Raw genomic sequence first — 26,767 nt, forward strand, 5'->3', positions numbered from 1 at the left:
GAGAGTACCCCTCCACTTGCTCATTTACAGAGGATCAATTTAGTCACCTTGACTGAATCTCTGTCTCGAACCCGTCCGATACTGACCTCGGAGGTGGAAGTGGCGGTTAGTACTTTTAACACATGGGTTGAACATGGGTCCGCTGCCTCCACCAATAAAGGTTGTATCCGTAGGATGCGGTCTACCCCCTCTAAACCATGGTTTACCCACACCCTACGGGAATTGAAACTGGGATGCAAGAAACTCGAACGGGTGTGGAGACAAGCCTACCTGCCCGAGGCAAAGAGGGATCTGCGTGTGGCTCAAAAAGACTACTATGCCGCTATCAGAACCGCTAAGGGCATTTACTATGCAGAGAGAATTGAAAAGCAAACAATAACAGCAAGGAAATATTTTCAATTGTTAAAAGCTTTCTTTCACCATGCGCTGCACAACCTCTGTTGCCCTCATACGATCACTGGTGCAAAGAACTCTCCTCTTTTTTCGTAGATAAAATTGCCAAGATCCAAGAAGACTTGCGCACCGCTTGTGACGGTTCTTTGTCCTCCTCAGCATAACCTCTCTTCCCTGTGCCTAAGTCAGCTGAGCAGTTTGTTACCTTTTCTCCATCTACCGAGTCTGACATTTCTGCAGTACTGGAGGCCTTGAAGTCAGGGTCTCCCTCTGACCCTTGCCCAGCCAGGGTTTTTGGGGGGTGGCTGAAATAGTAGACAAAGAGGTTACCCAGATTGTTAATCTTTCCTTTTCCTCTGCAACTGTCCCGCTCCGTTGGAAGCAAGCCAAATTGCTGCTGCTTCTAAAAAAGACCAGGCTGGATCCGACTGTGCCTTCCAACTACCGGCCCATCTCATTACTGCCAGCCTTGGCAAAGGTCTGTGAGAAGATTGCTTTTAGACAGTTGGACTGTCTTATTGAATCTTCTCATGCTCTGCATCCAGCTCAGTCAGGGTTTCGGGCTGCTTACAGCACCGAAATGGCGCTAGTCGAGATGTCGGAAGCTATCCGGGAATGCCTTGATGGAGGTGGCAGAGCGGTTCTGATTTTACTAGACCTCTCTGCCGCCTTCAATACGGTGCCCCATACTCTACTTCTTACTAGACTAGCTGCCGTTGGCATCTCCGGACTTGCACTTGACTGGCTGAAGTCTCTTTTGGACAATAGGACACAACAGGTCTGGATGCCGCCACACGCCTCTCTACCAAAAAAACTCACCACAGGAGTTCCTCAGGGGTCTACTTTGAGCCCCCTGCATTTTAACATTTATTTAACTCCTTTGATTTATTTGGCGGAACATTTGGGGGCCAAAATAATGGCCGACGATACCCAACTCTTGTTCACCTGGCCAAAGGACAAATTGGATACGTCGGCGGTCCAACTCTGCCTCTCATCGGTCTTTCGCTGGCTAGCACTTGCCCAGCTTAAGTGTAATGAAGACAAGTCCGAGGTTCTTTTTTATGGCTCCTTTCCTGATAAATTCAGCGACCTCCTATGGCCACGCGATCTGCCATGTCCCAAATCCATGGGTGGCCCAGCAAAAAACCTTGCGGTTTGGTTTGGGAAAGACCTTAAGTTTGAGGACCATATTAAAAAACTCACGGAGGTATGCTTTGCCACTCTTAAAGCCTTACGTAGGTTCTTTCCCCTCCTTCCGAGAGAGGCTAAAGAGATGGTGTCACGTGCTCGAATACTCTCCAGGCTTGACTACGTGAACGGTCTGTTTAGCGGCCTACCGGCTTATCTGATCCAACGTCTTCAGGTCATCCAAAACGCGGCCGGAAGACTTCTGTTCAATTTGCCCAGGAGATCTAGCGTCCGCCCCTTTCTGCGCAGCCTCCATTGGCTCCCGGTTGCCCACCGGATTCTGTTCAAAACACTTGTTCTCTCCTTCCGTGCGCTCCATCAGATCGGCCCTGCTTACTTGAGGAAAAGGTTTGCCCTGTACATTCCTAATCGCTGCCTCCGCTCAGCTAATCAGCTTCAAATGATTGTGCCCAGATTTAAGTACTCCCGACTAGGAGGACAGTCCATTTCGGTCAGGTCCGCTATAGCTTGGAATGCTCTCCCTTTCCAGCTTAGGGCTGCCTCGACCATTACGGCCTTTAAGAAAGGGCTGAAAACTCACCTATTCAGTATTATTCTCTAATTGCTAAACTCTCCCTCGCATTCTGAACTTCCTCACCTTCCGCGCCAGGATACTTTTTTTAGAGGCAGAGCGCGCTATAAAAGCCTTTATATCATATCATATCATCTTGGTCTTCTGTGACGCCCATGAGAAGAGGATCATCGTGGAGGAGATTTATCTCTCTGGCAGCCCCTGGATGGATTGGTGGGTGATTGGTCAACTGCCTGCACCAGCCGGGCCAGAGCAGATCTATGCAGAGGGCCTGAATAGTCCAAGGGCTGCTGAACCTGCAAAGGTTGTTTCTGCCAATCTTGAATTGGGAGAAGCCACGTAGGCGAGAGATGCACTGAGGGAGATCAGTGTTCTTCCTCTCGTTGCGTAGGTGGAGTCGTGATCTGCGGGGTAGATTTCTGTACTCTCCGCTTTGGAAACGGAGAAGATGAGCTTCTCAACGTCGAGATGACTTGTGGGGATCCTGCAGCCGAAACTGAAGGTTCCAAACGGTCTTTTGAAGAAGAATGGCATCTCCTTGAGGTCAAATGGTGTGACAACGTCGACAATGAATGTCTCGACGTCGATCGACTATGTACCACTGAGAACTGCGAGTCCAATGAAGGTGTTTTCTGCCTATACGTGAGGGGGGTGTTTCGACGTCGACCGACGTTCCGTCGTCGGGGACTTATGCTTTGATGTTGGAAGAGGAGTACCCAACGAAGTACCATGTCTCAACTTCGAAAGTGGGGAAGGTGTTGGAGAAGACCTTCTCGATGTCGACCCTCTCGACACTGTCGATTTAGGCCTCGATGTTGAGCACTGTCTCGAGGGCTGCAATGGAGGAGTCCTCCTCGATGCAGAGTCTTTTCTCTTCGCTGTTGATCTTGCCCTTGACGTCGAGCGTCTTGATGGCTGCGACCGAGGGATCTGTTTCTACGTCAAGTTATTTGACGTCGTTGATGTTCTAGGTCTAAACATTGACCGCCGCCTGGTTGACGGCACAGGAGGGCTGTGCCTCGAGATTGAACGCCGTACAGATGGCGACGACAGAGAACGATGTCTCGACGTTGGGCGGTCAGGCACCGACGGAGTACGACTGTTTGACGCCGACCGCCGCCCGGTTGACGGTGACCGAGGATTAGTCGCTGATGAGGTACTTCTTCTGGAAGACTTCGACGACGACCGATGTTCTCTCGACGGCGAGCCTGCTGTCGATGCGAACGTCGTCGACATTTTCTTTGCCGGTGGAGGCATTCTGGGCGCCGAGCCCGACGCAAATGAAGAGCAGGCAGTTACCTTGCTTGTGGAAGGAGATCTAGGTCTCTACTTCTTCTGCCTCACAGGAGACCGGCCTCTAGAGGTGGAAGCTTTTCCTTTTTCAGAGAGTCCATAAAGTCGAATCCTTTCCCTCTCTTGAGAGTCTGTCTTGACAAAGACTGACAGTGTTGACAAGTCTCAGGAGCATGAGAATCCAGAAGGCAAAGGATGCAGACAGAGTGGGAGTCTGTTTTGCCCTTCCTCTTGCCAAAGGAAGGGCAGGGATCTAACATGGAAGGCATTTCAGGTAAAAAACGCCAAACTCTTGAAGAAACAAGAGGTAAAGAAATACTCCAACAGGTGTAAAATGTCGAAGTATAAAGTTTTAGATGAAAAAGGAATATAATTTCTGACTGAAAAGTCAAAAATCTGAGGAGCTGATTATCCAGGGTCCTGACTGAAGGAACCGGAAAGGACAACTGACCTAACTGTCAACCCTGAGGCATGATGGAAAGCTTAGGGTCATGGCTGCCTTAAAGGCAAGGTGCCAGTTTTTGTATGCTCTGCATTTGCTTTCATTTTCTGTGCTATTTCAGTTACAATGCAGCCTATGGGCTAACAATGCCTGCTTTTTTCTCCTTGCAGGACTACTTTTCTGCTGTTCATTAAAAGCAGTTCAATTGCTTTTTGGTCTTCCTGGTTTGTTTGTATATGTGCAAAGAGTATATTTCACAGCATTGTTTAGCCTGTTGGTGTATGTAAGGCTGCATTGTTTGTGTTTTCTAGATTATATATATATATATATATATATATATATATATATATATATATATATATGTGTGTGTGTGTGTGTGTGTGTGTTTTCATATATAACTTTAATATATTTTCCGGGGTCTCCGCGCATGGGCGGGAATATGTGGGGTCCCCGCGCATGAGCGGGAATATTCAGTGCTTATGACGTCGATGAGGATCCTCTGGAAGAGAAATGATTCCCCTTGGATAGATTTGATGTCTGTATCCACCAGAGCATGGCTCATTTCAAAGTTGAAGTGATGTGACCTACGTTCTTGAACAAGGATATAGTTCACATCAATGCAACACCAAGGATTCCTTGGGAGGCTGAGGTGGCTGATGGGGCAGATGCCCATAGCCGCTCATCAGAATCTGATGAAGACAACTTTGTGTTCGAAGGTAAACAGGAAAGGAGAGCAAGCCAGACAGGTCTACCATCATCAAAATCCAATGCCGAGATGAAGCAAAAAGAGTGGAATTTTCTTTTTCTGAATAAAGACATCCAGATAATATTACAATAGAATAGAATAATAGACAAACAAATTGAAGAAGAAAAAATACTGAAAAGGGAAGCCTGCTCCATTTATACACCCAGGATATGAAACATCCCCATTACATTACAGCACCGGCCCGCCTTCAATTCACAATGGTGATGAAAACTTTTCTCTTTTCAAGGAGCACTACCACTATACAACAGGAACCTACATAGCTTACCTCTTTGTAAACGACCATGAAGCATATTTAGAGCTCACAGTCACTGGTCTGCGGGTAGGTTTGTGCCATAGGACTACCTCCACAATAACACACACATTAATACACACAAACGGCAAAGTCGCTCGGTATACTCACAATGTATTACACAGACCGATGGCGATGCCTAGGCTAATTCAATCCAATATGAATAATTATTACATTTATTAGTCTAGCCCTACCAAGCCACTGGCCCACATGATTCATTGCTAAACTACACCAAAATAAGCAAACAGCGTGCACAGACCACCATTATTTCAATCAATAGAAATTGCAGAACCAGAATAGACGCCAAATTCCAAAACTGCAATGGACCCTACAAATGGTATAACTGAGCTACTCAAATATTCTTTGCAAAATACAGAGCCATTTGCTAATCGGAAATGGAAGCTAACAGATAATGGAGTCTAGACTGACAAAAAGCTGACAAAAAAGCTAACTTTCAAGATTTTATGGAAAGTATGTGCCCAAGTCTGCCAAGTGAAGATGATCAAAGTTTACATGCAAACAAAATATAATCTTGAGATTGAGATGCAGTGTACACTCCTTCAGCAAGCAGGCACATGTTTTACTGTTGTGTAACACACTGCCTGTACAGAGCATCTGATCAACAAAAAAATACCGTCTATTTGCAGAGCTCTAGTGGGGCATTCAAAGGTTCGAAATTAACATGCAATGTGTAATGTACTACTGGCATGAGTGAAATGGCAATGCTGTGATTCCTAGAGCTATGCATGACATGCTATTCTATCCCCGTGCAGACCGACAACATGGTTTCTTAAGACATCGTCCTCTTTCCCTCTGCACCAGAGGAATTTGACAATCTATAAATGTCCTGCAGCACTAAATGCAACTGCTGCTCATTCATGAACAGTACCACAAGCTTGCATTCATGTCTTTTCCAAGCTGTCTTGAAATTACGTTTAGGGTTCTCCATTACGACTGTCTTCAGTGTCTGGTTGCAATTGCAAAAGTCCAAGAGAAGCATATGCCCATGCAATGCTTGCCATGCTTTATATTAGGTTTCCCATTGGATCATACATATGATTATGTGTGTAACATTAGATGTCACCTTGTTGCAGCAACCGCAGTTGTAAAAGGATGCTATTAATAGGTTCTTTGTGTTGCATAAATGCTATAAATCAGCTGACCCCAATACATGGTACAGTACTTCGAGAAGCAGTTGATGTACAAGGAGAGCCACTAATATACAAGTCTGAGAAGTTACTGATGACTTGCCAGAGGGCTGGAAAATGGCAGCTGAGAGATGTTAACTGAAACAGATGTATGGATTGTTTAGGGGACAAAGAATCACAGTGAAGCCAGTCTATTTAATTATTAGCAATCAAGCTGCCATTCTTTTTGTGGCAATTAAAATTAAGCAATAACAAAAAACCTCTGACATAATCTCCTTAGGTGAGAAGACAGTCTGGTTTACCCATTTCATAAAGTACTGCTCCTTACCGCAGTGATAAAACTGTTTGGAAGACGCGTCCTGGGATGCAGTGCTCTCAAGGCTGCTTCTGCTCAGCCCCAGCCCCTTGGTCATGGAAGGTGCACGGCTTTCCAGAGGAGAAGAGGTTTCTTCAAAGTCATTGCAGGCATCTTCATCTGTCAATGATGTGGATTCTGCCTCCTGCGCTCCACACGAAGACAGACTGGCCCGATCTGCATTCTGATCCTAATGATTAACAAAATAAGCAGATAACATGGTGACCACACCGTACCCCGATGACATAACAGCTTAACTCTGGTTATCCCTGCTGGTTTTGGTGTGTTCTACAACTGTGAAGAACACCAGATCTTATCACCTACGCCCTGGTGCATTGACAGTGGGCCTGAAGATCAATGTCCCTATATTTATCCGAACCCGCACAAATGCTGAGCTGACTTCTTGAAGTAAGAGATTTTAAGGACTTCTAAGGTGAAAAAGTGAGCTGTGAAGGGTTACTGAGATAGTAAGGCCCAAGAACAATGATTAGTCCTTCATGGTGTTTTTGTTTATTTCTGTATGCTTACATTCTCTTAGAGCACTTTTAAAGAGGATAGAGATCTTCATTTTGGTTCTTCGCAAAACAAATGCAAATATGAAGGACTTGAAACATGCATCTTGAAGATGGTTTTCAGAAAGACACAGGGGAAAGACCCTGATTGTTAAAAATATGAGGCAAAATGGTAGTGTTAGGGAAACATGGTAAGAATCATTGACACATTCGGTTAACCCAGTCAGGATTGGTCATTTAAATAACGAAAAGCTCACAAATGTCAATGCAAGCTAATGGGACATATCAGAAAGAGTCCCCTAAGATTATATTGCGAAAACTGCATCAGGTGAAAACGGGCAGCTTTCATGTAGTGAACAGCGGCAGCTTTACTACAATGAAAGAAATTACTTTCAGAAAATCACAGTCCTTTTAATAACAAATACACTCGATGAAATCAACGGTTAGAAAACAATGAAGAAAAGCAGGCACCTCCCACGTGAAGATCAAGTGGAATTATCAAACATGCAGGAAACAAACAACTGAACTTTGCTCCATATACTCCATGCACATAAGATACGTAAGGTAAGGGTGACTGAAAAACCATAGACACCCTATGGGGAATAATGAGCATTGTTTTCAGTAGGAATTCTTAAAAACCTTGGATGATTAGACTATGAAAATATCTCAACAGTGAGATGCCTCACTCTCCTAAAACGGAAAGAGTAAGTAAAGAGAAACTGAATGGCCATCAAATATAAGGTCACATTCTGGCACGTCCCCGTGGTGCATCAATGAGATCTCATTTTAGTTAGCATCTCCAGCTCAGTAATGATGGAAGAATGTAGGATTATATGAGAGAAACCTATGCATGTCATATGTACGGATATGCTGTTTAACTACTGCTACTATCTACCACTTAACACACTGAGGTGTTCCCGTCGAATGAATCTCTCTTGTGTTTTTCAAGTACATTTCTATACCTTACCAACAAGTAAAATGTATCATGGGACATTTTTTATGAGCGCAGTTCACTGGATGAAAAAAAATATATATATTAAAATATATGTGCATATTCCTATCAATTAAAAATGTTGCTACCTTTTATAAGATCGGACAAGCTGACTACAAAGAGATCTGCTGAGTACTTCCTTTTTAAGGACAGAATCAGAATCAACATGCTTTGTGTGCCATTAATTGCAGAGGACATGGATAAGTATGAGTATCTCTTTTTCTCAGACTATCTTAGCTTGACTGTTCGAGCTCTTAATTACATTTCAAAGACATGTGTGGGTTATCCTGTGATCTACTTAACCTGTGCAAGAAAACAATTTCAAGAGCCAAGTGTGTGACATGGAGCTTACCTTCACAGGACCTGCGTACATTGAGATCTTTGAATACCACTTGCTTGCCTTTTCAGCAACACCTTTACCAGCAGAAAACATACTACTCTTCAGCACATCAAATGTAGGTGTGAGTAGGTTGTCCAAGTTAAAAGATGTTGGAGACATGACTGCTACTGGCCCACTGATGTCCACAGACTGTTGTCTCCTGGGACTACTTGGGGAATATGATGGGGAAGACCAGAGACGATCCCTTCGCTTCTCATCCTTTTTCAAGTGATAGGTCTTGGATCTAGGAATGATTGCAGGCCGGGAGGAGTTTGGAGGCAAGCTGGATCGTCGACTGGGGTGCACTACAGTTGGACTTTTGCTGCAGGTTGAAGTTACCTTGTCATCATAGCATTTCTGTAAATCCATGCTTGGGGTACGACTGTTTAGGGGACTACTCATATTATTCATGTACATCTCAATCTCTTCTGCCAAATCACGTCTAGCTGATGGAGTGAGAATGCTTTGATCTTCTTCATCTTCGTCATCATCTTTCTGCTGCTCAGACTCAGCGGCCAGCAGGGAAAGTGGATCAAAACCAGCCTCAACGTCCATTTTATTGACAGGTTTGGCAGAAAAATGACTACTGCCACTACACTCTGGGCCACTGAGCCGAAGGTCTGTTGGCTTAACTGGTTTCAACATGTCAGGCTCATTGTCCAGATCCTCTAGATCGAAGATCGCTGGGGAGTCTATTTTATCTGCAGAGCTTTGATTTCCCTCAAGTGGTGCATCTTCATCACTCAAATCTTTCTCCACATTGATTCTTTTTGACCTTGATGATGGCTTTCTGAAGTTAAGGCTGTTCGGCCTTATGGTTTTCTGAAAAGCACTTGTAAGTATTCTTGCATCTGCACCCAAGTTTTCTACCATGCCTCTACAGCCAACGTCCTGGTCAAGCCCATTAACGAGCTGCCCGGTCAGAACTCCTCCACTCAAGTTTCGGTTCCGACATCCCTGGATTTGTTGATCTTCTGCTCTAGGATCCACTGCACTCTTATGCCTTTTCCTCAATCCAGGGCTCTGCAGAACTTGTGCTCCACCACTTATGCCGTCACATTCCAGAGAAAAGGGTGGCTTAGTCAAATTCCCTGTGAAGAAAGCACAAACAGTTTCTTCTCACTTAAAGGATAAATGTATGAAATAGATGCTCTCGGCTTTATCCATAACTCATGCATAGGTAGGATACAGTGAGGGCATTTATCCCCGACTGTGAAGATCAGAGTTACCCAAACAGTGGGTCTCAACCCACTGGTGGGACACGAAAGTCCAAGCAATAAATAAAGATGACTTTAAATTCACTAATTATCTAGTCACATTTTGTGCGCTTCAAAGACAGATGTGAAAGGTCAGGCTATGTCTTCTGCAAATTGATGCTTATGTTTTTTAACACGTGGATTGGTTTACAAACTCCTCACTTTGCAGACAAGAGAAGAAAAGTAAAGGGATTAATATGACAATCTTGTTGCGGTACACAGAGTGTGAAAGGAAACGCTGTATTATGCCATTTTTTGCAACACATAAAATATAAATTCCTGTAAATGAAAATTACAGAATCAGCAGTTAGGAAAACAAAAATGAAGTACTTTTTTTTTAGCCTCCTCCTCACTTCTTGAATTCTACAAGAAACTGAAGAACTGGCTTTTCAAGTAGACCTACTAGGCCCTAGGTGTGCCTAGACTCGCACCTGCTCAGTGCCAGGATATCCTTGCGGGAGATAATGCACGTAACACGTAACACAACACAACACAGTTTTATCAGCAAAACTCTATGTCCATGCAAATGAGGAGGTTACTTGAATAGAAAATGTGCTGTCTGTAAATGACAGTGCGCTACCACATAATGCTTTACCCACTTCATGTCCATTAAAGCTAGGTGGGTCACAAAAGTTAGTCCTTCTATAAAAAATGGGTCGAGGTTTTAAAAAGTTTGGGATGCACTGGTTTAGATAATACTCCTGACTACATTCTTAAAGTCTTCTCCCAAAGAACACTTTATTAAGATCTAGAGTGTAGATCAACAGAGTGCACATGCAATTATTTGTCTCTACTAGCATAGTGCTATCGGGCAGCTGTTGTAGTGTCAAAGGCTGCAACATCCTGAAAGTTATTTCAATGTACTAATTAGCAACCTTTATTAAAATAAAACATGTAAACATCTTAGAGAAAAAAATGACTGTGCAATGTTCGATGTTTAACTTCAGGAATAGCAGAGTGCTGTAAAAGCAAGAAGAGGATAGGAAGTGATTCAGAAAAAGTGTATTTAGTACGGTACAGGTAAGAGACCTAAGAGACAGGATTTCCTGCTGAAAAGTGGTGTGGTTGTTAACTACGGGATGGGTCAGAGCGACTGCGAACATGCTATATATTATTTCAGACATCAGCTTTGAGCTGCATGAGAAGGTAAATGGGTCAACCTTATGGCTGCGACAAACTTTATTAGAATAAAACTTAAAAAAATAAGTCTTTAATTTGATTGAGAGCTAGGCCCCAGACAAATCAACTATCCTAAGTCCAGGAGTCATATAACTGATTCTGCACCCAAGAGGGAAACCACATGGGACAATCCTAAAACCTCCGCTTGGGGTGGGGGGGTAGGAGAGCCATTTCCAAGTGTTCCTTTAGACTCAGTATAAGGAAAACAAAATTCCCAGGTAAAACATTAGTAGTCGTGTGGCCCAAGATAACATCCAGTGAAAAACAGGCTGGGGTGTACAGGAAATGATTTACCATTTGATAAGAGAAATAGTCAATCGAAACAAAGAGAAAACAGCCCCTGAAAGACTCCTAAGTTATAGAAATAGATTGAGAAAGAGACCATCATTCCCAGACATACAAGACCAACAGAGTGAAGCAAAACACAAACCCTGCAGCCAGAGGTCAACCTGATTTAGTCCACTTGGAAATATTAGATGGGTTTCAATCAAAATAAATAATGAGACGATGGGATCTCTCAGCCACAGTATTCAGGCAGAATACAAGTCATTCTCTCCTCTCCAGCAGTTGAAAGGGATCTTGCACTAGAGCTGGGACTATCAAATGCCAGGATTTTCGATTCTCACTGTCCTATTACTGATTTGTTTTTACTTTTACATGTCAAATATTTTTATTTGAGAGTTTTATATAGCGCTAGCTAGACCTGAAGGTATCAGAGCGCTTTGCAACAGTAGAATGATCACATCAAACATAACAAGTCTATAAAGAGCATCTGAGTCAAAGCGCTCCACAACAGTGAGTGCTCACAACTTAAGGAAGTACAGTAGACATTTGCACAGTATGGACCTCTATGCGTAGCAGAGCGCTCACTAGAAGTAGCAACAAGAATATATCACCTGCATGCCAGTCACACTAAGAATGCAGGTGCATTTATATAGCAGGAGTAGAAGTCATATCAGTATAGGGCAGGTGAGAATAGGGGTTCAACAGAAGCACCTGGAAGTTCTTGGGTGGTAGGAAAATGATACATTAGCGTCCCCAATGTCTATTCCTAACGTGGAAATAGTTTAAAGGGAATTGGTACCCACTACCAGTATCTAATGGCACAACCACCACCTATACATTTATATAGAGAAAACCTCAAACAGGTTTGAAACAAACAGAACCCCTGGAAGCTGTGTACGGAGGAGCAGGGAGGCCAAACATTGCAACTCGGACAACGTGAGGATCATCCCACAACTAGAAACTGCCGACGAAGCATATTCAGCACGCAGCTGCGGTGATTGATTAAGTCCCTGTGCCCGTATCACAGAGCATCATAAAACTAACCAGTGGCCCCTCCGACACAGTACAGATCCATGATATCTGAAATCAAGATAAAATCAATCACAAGTATACCCAGATTGATGTAGTGGGGTACTTGTTGTATCGAAGGTGTACCCAAACCAGGACACTAGTTTGATACATGACCTCAGAAGAAAACCTGAGGGAGATACACATAGAGATACGTTGTGAGAAACTGTCCTGAAGAAGGTTTTTAACCGAAACGCCGCGTCGACTTTTGTTCTCATGAACAATTTTTAACCATTGTGTAAATTCATGTTTAATTTTATATTACAGTTTTGTAAAAACGTATTTGCCGTAGAAAACTTTTTAATGCTGTCACTGGTTCAAATACTATAGTACGTTGTTATCTGTTTGAGGTTTTCTCTATATAAATGTATAGGTGGTGGTTGTGCCATTAGATACTGGTAGTGGGTACCAATTCCCTTTAAACTATTTCCACGTTAGGAATAGACATTGGGGACGCTAATTTTTTCTAACTTTATTCCCCTGGTCCCAGACCTTTAAATTAGGGGGCCTCCTATATTTTCTTTGTAGGAAAATGATAAAGACATGAGTCATTGATATTTCCTGAAGGATAGTTGGGATGAGGAGGATCAGAGGTGCAAGATCGATATTGTCCCACAGTCTTGGAGCATGTAAGAAAGGAAGTTTTGCTCTCTATTATTTGTGCATTAATATTCTATATTTTGTTGAACCGTAAGGGAGATAGCTCTTTCAAGGATAATCTATAGTAAACTCGGCCAAAAGGTCATCCTTGAGGCTTAATTCTTACAAGGATTCTCCCTTGACCAGGTGGAAAGCTCTATAGGCTTTACATTGATCAGCAAGTTATGAACATGAAGATCCATTTAAGGTCCCAAATCAGAAACAAGTTATGTATCAGGTTTCCGGTTTATGATGCACGATATTGGGGTTTTTACCATGTGAAATCACACTCAACTCCAATCCAATAATTAAAGACGTACTGTAAAATTCCAGACCATGCTGGATATAATTAATTTATAAAGGGATGTCAACTTACCACTGCTGACTGGCATGATATTCGTCTTGCTGACAGGATCCCGGAGGTGAAGAATACTTGAGACAGGTTTTACACTCCTTGAATCTCGACATTCCAGCTGTGAAAGACAATCCTCACTTCCTTTGGGATCTTCATTCTCCGAAACTATGAGGAGCAGAATGGAGACATTTGAGCTTTTATAATCAACTCACACAAAGGCAGAACACTACACATTGACATGGTCTGTATCTGCTACACATTTGCCATGTGAGTGCCTAATATATAATATAAATGAATATGGAATTAATTTGACATGTATGTGTATGTTCATATTATAAGGTCTGATTTACAGAATTGTATATCTTTCCTAAGGAAAGTCAGGTATAACACACCTATGTTGGTAATAAGACACATCTATACACTGAATGTTTTCTCAACTGCGCCAACAGCTTTTCATAGGCACATTGAACATTCTGTTTCAAATGTTTTTTTAACTATTCGTGCATCAGTCTTGACAGGCTAGCCTAACATGACAGTTCTGAGACTGACGATGCTGTTATGTTATGTGTTAGAAAAAACTGAATAGAGCACATTTCCATCACAAGGGTCTCTTGGTGGTATAACTGAAACAAAGAAGAGGATCAGTGCATTTACACGGATTACTGTGAAAATAACCACATTCAAGGCCCTTCCTGCACTGCAGATGATTGTGAATCAGTTTTAGATAGGAAGGCAGCATGATAGAAAGAGAGGGAGTGACTACTGAAAGAGCACATCCACCTAGACGAGATCAGTAAAATCGTGGAACAGTCAAAATCTAAAACTTGGCTGAACAAAGAGATCTAGTTGGATAGTATTTCCCGGAGTCTTTAGCCAGAAACTGATGAAGCGTGCAAGATTTTAAAACGACGGCTTAGGCAATACGCCTGTGAGTATGCATCACCATATGAGCTGCTTGGTTTTGGACTGACTGCAAATGTCCAAGAAAATATTGATGCTAAGACAGAGGCGGTTAATGTAATACAGATGGGAACCTGGGAAAGTGGCCACAGCAAGCTGCCAACGTTCGACGATAAGTAAAGTTCTCATATCGAACATACAGGAGGAGGTTTCTACACCCATCCGAGCATTTCTTTGGAGATTACTATATATTTTTACTCAAAGGCTCTAAACTGTCTTCAGTAGAGGAGGACAGGAGCAAAAATTTGCTGGTCATAAAGTGAGTTGCTGGGGGAAAGATGAGTAACACTTCTGTCTTGTCAACATTGAGTTTTAACCAGGGTAAACACATTCACATAAGCACTGATGAAGTGAAGAACAAGTTGAGTAGGGGGGAGGCGAGGAGATGGTTCGGGGGTTGATAGAGTTCAAACCTAAGAAGGTCAAATAAAGAAAGTGAGTTCTACCAGGCATTAGAGCTCAAAAATAGCGAAGCAGGGTACAGTAGGCAATATCTTAGTGGTGCGTCAAGGGCATAATATGCCAAACTCTTTGTAAATCTGTAAGTCAGCATCTGTATATTCGCCTCTGCTAGTCGCAGAAGAGCTGACAGTTAACTCTAGCAGATATAAATGGAAATTAGTGTTTCAGTAAACCCATCACTCACTCAAGACATCTGTTTTACTTGTTGTATTTTAGAAGTAGGGCAAAGCTTTTAGTCTTAATTAAAACCTTTTCTTCATTGGGTAAACTTAGATTTGGAAGCCTGTCTGCCTTTATACCAGAGGGTCAAGGAGCGGCTCTGAGTACAATGCCTAATACTCTGACCTGATACAGCTTTGCAGTCAATAAGGACTTTCACACAGTGGCACTTCAGAATGCACACTCCCGAAAGGAGGGACAATAACTAGTTCTTGAGCATCTGTATAAGAAAGACTGGTGAAAAGCATGTTTTTGAAATTCTACACTTGAAATTAAAATCGGAGTATTTTATCGGCATTCTAATGTGAGCAATGCATTTCCTTTGGGTCTGCTTATATGCTTCTCTAATCTTAGATCCCATTTTGTGCTCTTTAGGGAAGAGATATGCAAATCTGTCAAGTTGATTCCTTAAAAACATGACCTTGGATATTGGTGTATACTTGGTGAACTTTGCTGGCACTACCTGATACTGTGATTGTAGGCGTTTGCCCTTTTTCTATGATGACGAAGAGTGGTGTAGCCTATCACCAATCATACTGCAAGAACGGCAATCTACTATAAGTGGGAACTGCCCTTAGTATCCAATGACTTAGACGCAGAAGGCGCAGAGCAACATTTCTTGCAAATCTACTTTCCAGATTCAAACTGTCAGCTAGCGTAGCAAGGCAAACTCTGGCACATTTTCATTTAGATTAAAGGCCTTAGCCATATTAACAATCAATACCTGGAAGAATGGCATATAATTTCTTTCATAACTACGGTATGCAAGTCTTGGTTGGAAGGTCATGACTATATTTGAAGACCCTTAAAACCCAAGACAGAACATTGGATTTTCAGGATCAGTCACCGACTGCATTTGCTCAGCTGCTTTTTTACTAAGGGTGTCTATTGCCTTATGATGGTTACTTATTATAATGAATTCTAAATGCTCAGTTATTAAAAAACATTGCATACAAATACATAAAGACAATTCATTTGCATGAAAACGAACAACAAAAACTTTGAGCCTAACAATATTTAATGAGAGCAGAGCGCTGTTTTTTTTAACATTACGTAAAAACGAGGTCTAGCATTTCTGGATGAACATGCTTTTCTCATAATTTTCGCAGAGTAGTTGTCCAAAAACAGGCTTAATGGGCTATCGATCCGCGCGTGGGGCGTTCTGTGAAAACCCAGCCTCTGGAGCATTACGTTTCTTCACTGAGCATGCTAGAAATTTACCAAGCGTGCAGTTTGTCTAGTCAGTGATTTGCAGGGAATCAATTGCAGCGCTTCTGCACATGTGTTTGCCTTTTGTAATGGGTTTTAAGCAATGTGTGAAAGATCAAATTTGCACTGTTGGACAGGTGCAAGTTATACGTTCAATTGACTCTCGTTGGTACTGTAGTTGCATAACCTGCAATGCTTTCTGCCATCCGAGTTGCTACAGCTCGGAGTCCGGTCCAAGGTCGGGAAGTCATCAAGCTTATACCAGGTGAGCTGTCGTTTCACTATGATAGACAGACTGGCTGCCAGGTAGGGTAGTGATTTGATTGATTTGATTTTACAACTTATAAAGCGCAGCGTATGCCCCCGGGCGTCTTGGCGCTACAAGGTGCAAGGCTTTATTACTACTGATGATGAGGCAGGCATGTGATTGCTTGGCTAATGTATTCTTATCCATGATAGAGGAAAGCTGACACATGGCATTTTTGGTTACAGCTTTAAAGGTTGTGAAGGAGATTGGTAAAGACCAAAGGGCCCTTAGTTGTAAGATTCTAATTTCCTGGTCTGCGTAGACCCGGGACGGTAATGTGGGGCCTTGGTTCGAGATTTCTAACCATAGGAGCTTAGGGTGTCAAGCTTTGAGCCAAGGGGTTTATGGCTAAGTATTGCAAATGAGCCTTGACATTATATTTTGACTAATGATCACAAATCTCAGCCGTATTTGGGCCGGGGATTCACTATGTTGCAGTCTGAAAGCATTCCTATATATACTTGAAACCAGGCACGCATGCCACGCAGGGCTTCAGAACCATATGAGATTGTCAGAATCAGTTTTGCCTGATTACTTCTATGAGTGGTGTGAATGAGGGCTCAGAGAGAAAGTGTGCCAAATTTCAGAAGACATTGTGAAGAGCTCCAGCCCTATACCTGATGTATTTTTTTGGTGGCATTAATGAGCCGCCGTGGTCGATTAAAATGCCTCAATGCATATAGGTATACATATACATATTTTGCTTCCACTTAAAAACCATTGTCCTTTCTTTATGATTTTGTTCCCTATGATCAATATTTTGGTCTTTTGCAAGTTCACAACCAGTTGGTTCTTGTCAGTGTATGCTTGGAGGGTATTTAGCAAACATTGAAGGCCTAATTTTGCCTGGTTTATAAGAAGTGTATTGTCTGCATGGTACAGGCACCCCATATGCTTTCCACCTATTTGGTGGGTGGGTGGGTGTTGGGTGTGTGTGTGTGCAGTGATGTCATTTAGAGAGGTTGCCAGATATGCCACGAAGATATTGAAAACAAATGGAGCTGAGAAGCACCCTTGCTTCAGGCCGGCACTGGTAAGAATTTTTCTAGAGACAGTGTTTCTATTCCCCACCTTTATGCGCAACCACGTGTTCATGTGCAGCTCAACAATCCCTCTGAGTAGATGTGGTGAGATCCCCAGTGCTGCTAATTTTGCCCATAGGAGCGGTAAAGGTTATGAAGCAACGGTAGAGGAGGGTGCGATAGGATTTAATTTAATTGAATATAAGGGAAATGGTCATTAAGTTAGTGATAGTGCCCATTCATTTTTAAACTCCTGTCTGGTTTATGAGCACAATGGTATTTTTTCAGGCCCAGGTCTCGAGTTCCTCTAGGAGAAGGCCCCCCTTAATATTTTGCATTGTTGCCTAACAAAGAGATTTGAAGATAGTTTCCTGTATTTGAAGAGCCTGCTCCTTTAAAAATAAAGTGTATGATAGCCCCTCAGCATGAGTCTGGGATTTTAACTGTCATGACTGCATGGTTATAAAGAGCTGTTAGGATTTTTTCCCAAATGGATGGGCTTGCTTTAAATAGTGTCCGAGTTAGGCTGTTGGGGGCATTAGCTCCGCAAACCATGCTTTTGTTGATTATGTGCTCTTTTTTAGCCTCGGTGCAAAGACTGGACAGTGGGGCTAGGGCTCTTGGAATGACTCCTGCGTCTGGGGATGATAATAGCTTACAAGCTGATGGGCAACTCTTTATGTCACAAATGAGGAACATATGAATGTATGTACAGCTTTCTGGCATTCCACTGGGAGATGCCCAACAAAGGTTATAGAGTGGAGAACCTAAAGGTTTACAGATATGGGGTAAAACAACAAGGTGGGGAGAATGTGGGTGTGAGAGGGACATAAAAGTTAAACTGAGAAAACTACAGTGCTTGAGGGCTCGCTCTCTCGCCCTCCTCCTTGAACAAAAGGTGCCTCCAGTTCTAAGCAGTTAGAATTGAAGCTGGCCGATTCCAATGCTCTTGGAATCGGCCAGGTACAGGTTTGTACCCTCTTGGTTTTCAGTCTTGTAAACCAACACTCATTGATGCCATGGTGGGCTACTTCTTGGGAAAATTAAGAAACTGAACAATGAGCAGGACAATATTTCTATTGTTTATATTTAGAGAAGATGCCACCAGAGGTGAAGTTGCCAGACCTGGAGTAAAAGACCAGAATTATAATGCTAGATTGCCCTTTGAAAAAAAAGTGTCAGATACTCAGCAATTTTCTCTCTCTTATCTATATAGATTAGAGCACTTAAAAACAGATAAGTATATGCCACAATGTTATACATATACATATTCTAAACTGCTTTCCTTTTGCAAATACATCACAGCATCATCTCAAGAGCTGTTTCTTGTAAGAACTCTATTTACATGAAAACACAATAACTAAAGCCTTTGTCATTTCATCTGCCATCAGTACCTTGACATTTACTTTCCAGAGGTACTCACAACTGATATTTTGACAGAAAAAAACAGTACACTTCTGTCATTCGCTCATTTACATATCCCTACCTGTAGTCCTCTCATTAGCATCAGAGAAATAAATCCTTCGCACAATGCTGATTAAAATCGGTCCCTGATGGTTCACCTCCATCCTAATACCTGCAGAGGCAACTTCTCAACATGCAGTTACACACTGAGATAAGTATTCCTGTCTACCAAAATAACCTGTGTCATGGGATCAATGATAAAAAGTAGGTACTGTATGCTTTATGTTTCGTTCCTCTATAAGAAATCAGGTTCTTTTGCTGTGCATCTTGATTGCACATTGAATTAAGCAGGGTGAACCTACCCTGTTGTATGTCAATCAATCAATCAATCAGGAGTTTGTTAAAGCGCGACTACTCACCCGTAAGGGTCTCAAGGCGCTAGGGGTGGGGGGGGGGAGGGGGGAGGGGGGGGTGCAGGTTCCATTCCATCAAGGAGGGGGTCTGTCGAAGAGCCAGGTTTTGAGGTTTCTTGCGAAGATGGGGAGCGATGTTGTCTGTCTGAGGTGGAGCGGAAGGGCGTTTCATGCTTTGGCCGCGAGGAAGGAGCGGCCTCCCGATCTGGTCTTTCTGGTGCGGGGGACCACGGCGTAGGAAAGCTGGGCTGATCGTAGAGTCCTTTGGGGTGCGTGGAATTTGAGTCGGCTGCTCAGGTATGCTGGTCCGGTGCCGTGGAGGGCCTTGTGTGCGTGGGTGAGCATCTTAAAGGTGATTCTCGCCTCGACGGGGAGCCAGTGGAGTGTGCGCAGGTGCTGGGAGATGTGGCAGTGTTTCGGCAGGTTGAGGACCAGTCTTGCGGCGGCGTTCTGGATGTTCTGTAGCTTGCGGATGAGGTTTTTGTTTATTCCGGCGTAGAGTGCGTTGCCGTAGTCGAGTCTGCTGGTGACCAGGGCGTGAGTGACTGTCTTTCGGTGTTCGAGGGGGATCCATTTGAAGGTCTTACGAAGGAGGCGGAGGGTGTGGAAGCAGGAAGATGAGACAGAGTTGATCTGGCGGTCCATTTTGAGCTCGGAGTCCAGGATGATTCCCAGGTTGCGTGCGTGGTCTGTGGGGGTTGGCGGGCTTCAGAGGGCGGTGGGCCACCAGGTGTCGCTCCAGGCATATGTAAATCAGATCTGATTCAACAGCTGTCAATTGAGCAACTAGATCGAGCTAATCGATAATATGTTGAGGCCACTTGTAAGTAAGTAAAGGGGGTTTTGTCATGCGCAAACTTAGCCCAGTGGGCGTCAAGGCGCCCACTGGGCGCCTTGACGCCAAGTTAATTCCCATCGCAGGTTTCCTGATTGATTGTTAACCGGTTGATTTTTCATCACTTTATTTAATTAAAATTCTTGTGGAGCTGTGCTCTGGGGAACTCGTCAGCTAGTTGTTGCACATATAAAGCTATAGTCACATATTGCATGTACATGCTTTGGCCTCAATGTCTCTCTTTCCTGCCATGGGAAACCAGGAACAGTATTCTGACTAAGCTACATCTCCAGTAACAAATAGTTACATCAGCAATACATATTAAATGCTCTACCGTATGTAACAAATGAGCATTCCTTCTCAATAAGATCACCCTATCTCAGCAGGTCATCAATTCAATCCTTTTCCTCACCAACTGCTGTTATCTGTATACGTATATGCGGAAGACGATAATGGCGTTCGTTTGAAACAATTGTTGCAGCACCGACGATACTTGTAAGAGTATCCTACTTATACGGGGAAAACGAAAAGTTAAACTGGAAGAGTGGAATGTTTCCTTGTTTACTCGGTGAATAATTGACTGTGGAGAATTAATTGGAAAGGGCTATATTATAACTTATCATGACAGCCCATTATCGACAGGATCTGTAACCTGAGACACAGGATTGTCAATAGGTTTTGCTTATATAATTGTTGATCGGAAGCCCTAGTCCTGATGAGGCCCGCAAGTTGATGGGCTGAAACGCATCGACATTACTTACATGGACACCCAATGAACTGAAATATGTAAACGTTTATAACAGCAGTTGGTGAAGAAAAGGATTGAATTGATGACCTGGTAGTACTGCTGAGGGAGGGTGATCTTATTGAGAAGGAATGCTCATTTGTAACATACGGTAGAGCATCTGGTTAGACTAATAGGGGCTACAAGAAACAATAAGTGAAATCATAACTTGTTTCTATTGTTCAGTTTGTTGATGAAATGATATATAATTATATATGTTTGTAAATGTTTGTAAACATTCATGTGTGTATATATATGTAAATGTCATTTTTGAATAACAGTCTAAAAAAAATAGTAAAAGCAAAGTGATAATCTATGATACATTTGCAAATAAAGAAAAGGAAACTTATCCGTAGAACAGATGTGTCTTTGAGGTAACGGTTGGGGAGTGACTAAAACCAGAGGATTTATTTTTCATAACATTAATAGGTTCAGATAGATAATTAATAAACCTGTCCGTCTTAGTTGGATTGAATCTGTCCCGAGGCATCATTGTGTTTTTTTGTTTTATGAGTATATCCCAGATGCCTATAGGGTTATATAGGGAATCCCCTGTTGGATTATGCCTTATTTGAAGAGATGACACAGTACCGCTTGGCCCACAGCTGCATAATCACGCTGGGTAGATTGCAGACAGTAACGTCTTGTAAAAGTGTGGACATTTTTCCATGTCGCAGCACGGCATATCTCGTCCAAATATCAATCCGGCAAACAGAGCTGCTGACGTAGAAATTGTCCTGGTGGAGTGTGCTTTAGTTCTTGTTGTTAGAGGCTTGTCAGCCTTGTCATGACAGAATTGGATGGCAGAAGAAACCCACCTGGCAACCATGGCCTTAGTTACTGCTGTCCCTTGTTTTCCTTGTCCGTAAGCGACCAGTAACTGATCTGTTTTCCATATGTCTTTTGTTTTGTGCAGGTAGAATTTTAAATATCTCTTACTATCCAATGTATGCAAAGTCTGTTCTGCTGGCCTAGATGGATTTGGAAAAAAGAATTGCAATATCACTGGTTCGTTGAGGTGAAACTGTGACAGGACGTTTGGAATAAAAGACCGATTCATTCGCAGAGCTACATAGTTCTCAGTGACATGCAGAAAAGGTTCTTCAATTGTAAAAGCTTGTATTTTGCTAACCCTCCTCACAGATGTGAGAGCCAGGTGAGAAACTTGAGCTCTGCTTTGTGAATTGGTTCAAACGGCTGTCTCATCAACTGTGCCAGGACTAAATTAAGCTTCCATTCCGGTGGGTGGCACACGCACGGATGGAAATGCGTGGAAGAGAACCCTCATCCATTGTTTTATAAGAGTAGAGGCACAGAGAGCAGGAACTTGAGGAGACTTCCTATAACGGGAAATTGCAGCCAGGAGAACCTTCACTGATGAGGAAGTGAGACTTGATTTTGCCAAAGAGAAGAGATATGGTAAAATCTGCTCCGGAGGCGCTTGGAGCGGGTGAAGGTTGTTTTGCTTGCATCAGAAACAGAATTGCTTCCATTTTAGGCAGTATGTCTGGATAGTGCTAGCCGCTCAGGATTTGGCAATAACTTCCCTGCACTTCTGCGGGACATACAGATCCCTGAATTCTAAGAACTCAGGAGCCATGCGGGCAAATAAAGAGATTGCGGGTCTGGATGATTCACTTGGCCCCTGTCCCTCGATAACCAAGATAGAGATGGCTGCAGGTAAATGGGCTTCAACTCCGACAGCAGGAGTAGCTCCGGGAACCAGTACTGTCTGGCCTACTGTGGCGCTATCAGAATCAGATGACAGCCTTCCGATTTCATCTTGGTTAACACCCTGGGAATTAACGGGATGGGGAAAAGCGTACGCATGTATCCCGGACCATCGTATTAAAAGGGCATTCCCCCTTTACCATGGTGGAGGGAATCTACTGGCATAATACTGCCATTTGGCGTTCTCCTTCATCTCGAAGAGGTCCAATGCTGCTTTTCCCCACCTTTGGTATACCTTGTTGAGTTGGGACTGCTCGAGCTCCCACTTGTGACAACTGGTCTGAGTTCTACTTAAAGTGTCTGCCAGAGTACTGTGCAGACCTCTGACATGCTCGACCTTTAAAGAGATTCCATGCGGTGTTGTCTAACCCCATAATGCCTGCGCTTCCTGAGATAGCATAATGGATTTTGTTCCTCCCTGTTTGTTGACGTAGTACCTGCTGGTCGTATTGTCCGTATGAACTAGCAGGGAGGAGCCCGATCTTCTATGTAAGAATGCCTGAAGAGATGGGAATATGGCTTTGAATTATAGACTGCTGATGTGCTGATTGATGCTTCTACGCAGAGGACCATTTGCCATGAATTTGTAATTCTTGCATGTGACCTCCCCAGCCCTCCAAGGAGTTGTCCGTTGTCAGTATGAAGTCTGGAGAAAAGTAAGGCCCAGTACAAGATTTAGGGCGTTGACCTTTCGAGTTGTGATCTGATTACGTCCTCGAAGGATCCCAAAGCCTGTTGCCATTGCTGTTGTAGTTCCTCTTGAAGAGGCCTCATCATCATTGTGGCTAGTGGCACCAGATTTATTGCTGAAGAACACATCCCCAGGAGCGACTTGAACATTCACACAGAAACGGACCCTTTTTTTATATGGTATTTGCAAGTGTTTGCAGACGTTTCAGTCTTTTGTGAGATAGGAACGCTCTGCATTGAATGGTGTTTATGGACGCACCCAGAAAGGATATGACTTGAGTTGGATGGAACAATGATTTCTCTTTGTTTATAGTGAGTCCCAACATGTGAAGGCAGGTGCTCGGAACTCGACTGGCCTCCTGTGCTGTTAGTGCTTTGAGTAGCCAGTCGTCAAATTACAGGAATACTTGAATCCTCTGCTCGCAGGCCTGCTGCTACGGGCGCCAGGCACTTGGTGAAAATCCATGGTGCCGATCTTCCGAGGAGGAAGTGTCTTGTGCTCGAGGGTCAGCTGTTCCGGGGTCCGGAATATTCCCAGGTGTGCTAGGCTATTGAGGGGCTGGTGTACCTGTAGGATCTACTTGAGGTATTGGCATGTCTGGCTGCTTCTCCTGCAGCGTAAACCTCTGTCGGTAATCTGCCAACATGGCCTGTAGATCTTGTATCAATGATGGTGGCAGATGGGCCATGTCCCTGGGGCGTGGCTCTGGTTGAAAACTATATTGGCTACTGTGACGCGGAGCCATATACCCTTGCTGGTAGTATTGGGACTCATCATGATAGTCCTCATCTTCATCATCTTGACACTTTACGTGAAGGTCAGATGGGCTGTGAGCCACCCCATAAAGGCCATCATCATATTCATCGTCTTCTACATAACCTTCCAGCAGATGTGACGGAAGCAGGGGCGAAACCTTGCTATACTCTAGCATGGATGGCCGTAGGAATGTCTTGGTTACTCTGGTGACTTCAGTAATCCTCATCGACGTTGCAGAAACCACAGAAAAAGAAAATCCCATCGTCAACGGTGTTATCGATGGTGTCCTCGCCGATGGTATCTTCATTGATGTCGTCGATGGTGTCGCCATCGATGGACCACTCGTCGGCGAATCCGTCATCGTCGGGATCTTTGCCGACAGCATCTTAGTTGACGAAGGAGTGTAGACAGTCCTCGACGACAATGGGTCCTCGTCGTTGATGCGAAGACTCCAGTAGATAGTATAGGAGCTGGATCGCCGTTGACGTCACATTTGCCGTCGACGACGGCGTCGTCAATGTAACACAGAATCTCGACGAGAGAGGAAGCATTGAAGATGATTTATGGAGGGTTTTCTTACCCCCAGGATCTGATGAGGAGACTCTAGGACGATCTTCCTTCCTTCCTGACAGGTGTAGAAGGCACAGATAATGCTGGCTCAGAGGAAGGTTTAGCAACCTTCTCTTTTTTTGAAGTATTGGGAAGACTTATGATGCATTCTTCCTTCACCCGAGGAAATGTCCTTCGATCAGGCCCTCTTATGGGATGTCGAGGCTCTGTCATCTTCCTCATCAGAAGAATGCGACTGGTGTTTAGTGGTCTGAAGCCATAATGAAAACCTTCCCTCTCTGTCCTTGAGGGGTTTATTTGAGAAGGTGCAGTAGATCTTACATTCTCTCACTTCATGCCTTGGGTAAAGGCAATTTATACACACGTTATGTGGATCATCCACATGGACTCTTTTCTTGCTACATGGGCAGAAAAGGCCTTTTCTGTCTGAAATGATGTCAAAATTTGAGAAAGCTGAGGAGAAAAATTGAGTAATGCTGGGAGCATTCCAGAGGGTGCTAACAGCTGATTGTCTGGATTCCAACATTTAGTCCTTTTTTAAGAAGGACATAAATAGGCTACTGTTTAGATGGCCTTGCACCTTTGTAGCCTATGAAGCTTTTAAAGCACTGCTTGAATATTTTACTGTGGGACTCCCATCTCGACGAAGGGGAATGATTCAGGCATGTGCACCAATGAAACATACCCCAGTACTGGATAAACATACTGCTGCCCACACAAGATATTTAACTCCAATGCCATTGGTGCATTTCCTGCACAGTCTGCTATGGCCTTACAGGAAAGATAAGGAGACCAATGAGGTGCAACTTATTTTATCAATACCATTTTATAGCACAGCGCACACATTGCGCCTGGATACACTCACTGGGTGTGACAAGCAGCACTCTACACATCTACTGATTGATTGATTGACACTGTAAGCCCCAATACTGGTCAAAATAGGATCAAGAAAAATGCAAAACTTCTGGGGTGATCATACAGACAAGATCACTGTACTACGCTGCTACAGAGACAACACAAAATAAGTCATGTTTGCTTTCTGAAGTGAAGGAGTGAAAAGAGTGATATAGTTCGTATGTAATTCTGTATCAAAATATAAGACACAAACTACATTTCAGACAAAAAAAGTGCATCAGTGTGTTTATTGAACTGCCATCAATTAAGTCTTTTTCAGTCCTCTCTCGCCCCCACCCCGCTCCGTGTCTGGAAATTGTAATTGTCAGGCAGGTCCATGTATCCAGGGTGCCATGAACTTTTACCATCCCTTCCTGTTGTACCCAAAGACTAATCAGTTTGTGCAAACCCCACTTTTTGTTGAACTTATTTCTCAAATTGTCCTTTGGTTATGTTTTTTGTACGCTTTATCTGTTTTTATGGGGTGTAACCCTGGGCAGGTGCCAACAATTTGGAGTAGCGCCATAATGCAGCTGAAAGGCTGAACATTTGTTTGCAGTTTCAGATTGTTCTCTGCTCTGAAATGCTATTGGTACGCGTCTGGCTGCTTCACTTGCTTGATACTGTAGGATCATTGTTGTGCGTATTATTTATAGTTAAGTGGTGCCCTCCTGTCATTTCATGTTATTGTCAGTACTGATGTGTTCAGGGGAGCAAACACTCTTTCCCACATAGCGCCAAACTGGGTAGTGAAGACTCCAATGTTCCAGAACAGCATACTGGAACAGCATGAATGGAGGTTCCTGGATGCAGAGTATGGTGAATGAATGCTTCTTGCGAGGGTGTCAGCAAGAATTAGGCTTACTTTTTAAAAGAAGAGAAACTACAAGGTAATAAATAGCACAACTGCAGGGGAGATACCATATTCTGGAATACAAAAAGACATAGTGCCACATGGAGAGTTTCCTTGTAAAGAGGCCTTTCAACAAAATATGTAAAAGGGAAAGACAACAGAGTGAGCAGGGAAACCATCAGATTTAATGAAAATATTCTAAACAGTTTGTCTGTTAATGTGAATTTCCAAAGCCTCATGTTACCCTAGTAATGCATTTCCATTCACAAGATAGCCAAATAATCTTATTTTCCTTTCCCTGCACAATCCCTATGGCAGTGTGTTACACTTTGAAAGAAATGCATGTCGTCTTCATTCTGGTCCGTCTAATGATTTTAACTCCTTTCTCACTACAATGGTGACAAAGCTTTTCCAAGGAAGTGCAGCTCGCAAGTCTTAGACGTGTGCTTAAATAGCCACTTTTAGGGAGTTAACATTTCACTCAATTCTTAAGTTGACATTGACAGGGACTGCTATACTACTGCCAACAAAAAGTTATATCATAAAGACGCAAAGCATTTGTGCAAAGGCACTTTTCCCGTCGATGA

At 43.3% G+C, this 26,767-nt stretch overlaps 1 protein-coding gene across 5 annotated transcripts in view; it reads right to left on the minus strand.

Moving 5' to 3' along the window:
* The window catches only part of DENND4A (DENN domain containing 4A), a 587,116-nt gene that overhangs the window by 134,732 nt on the left and 425,617 nt on the right, over window positions 1-26,767 (minus strand). For all 5 annotated transcript variants that reach the window (XM_078683021.1, XM_078683023.1, XM_078683019.1 and 2 more), the window contains 3 exons: window positions 13,092-13,235; window positions 8,262-9,379; window positions 6,380-6,596 (listed from right to left, as the gene is read on the minus strand). In XM_078683021.1, the coding sequence (XP_078539147.1) occupies window positions 6,380-6,596; window positions 8,262-9,379; window positions 13,092-13,235 (1,479 nt within the window). The remainder of the gene's footprint in view (window positions 1-6,379; window positions 6,597-8,261; window positions 9,380-13,091; window positions 13,236-26,767) is intronic.

The sequence above is a fragment of the Lissotriton helveticus genome, chromosome 3_1 (assembly GCF_964261635.1).
Source record: "Lissotriton helveticus chromosome 3_1, aLisHel1.1, whole genome shotgun sequence".
Classification (NCBI taxonomy): Eukaryota; Metazoa; Chordata; class Amphibia; order Caudata; family Salamandridae; genus Lissotriton; species Lissotriton helveticus.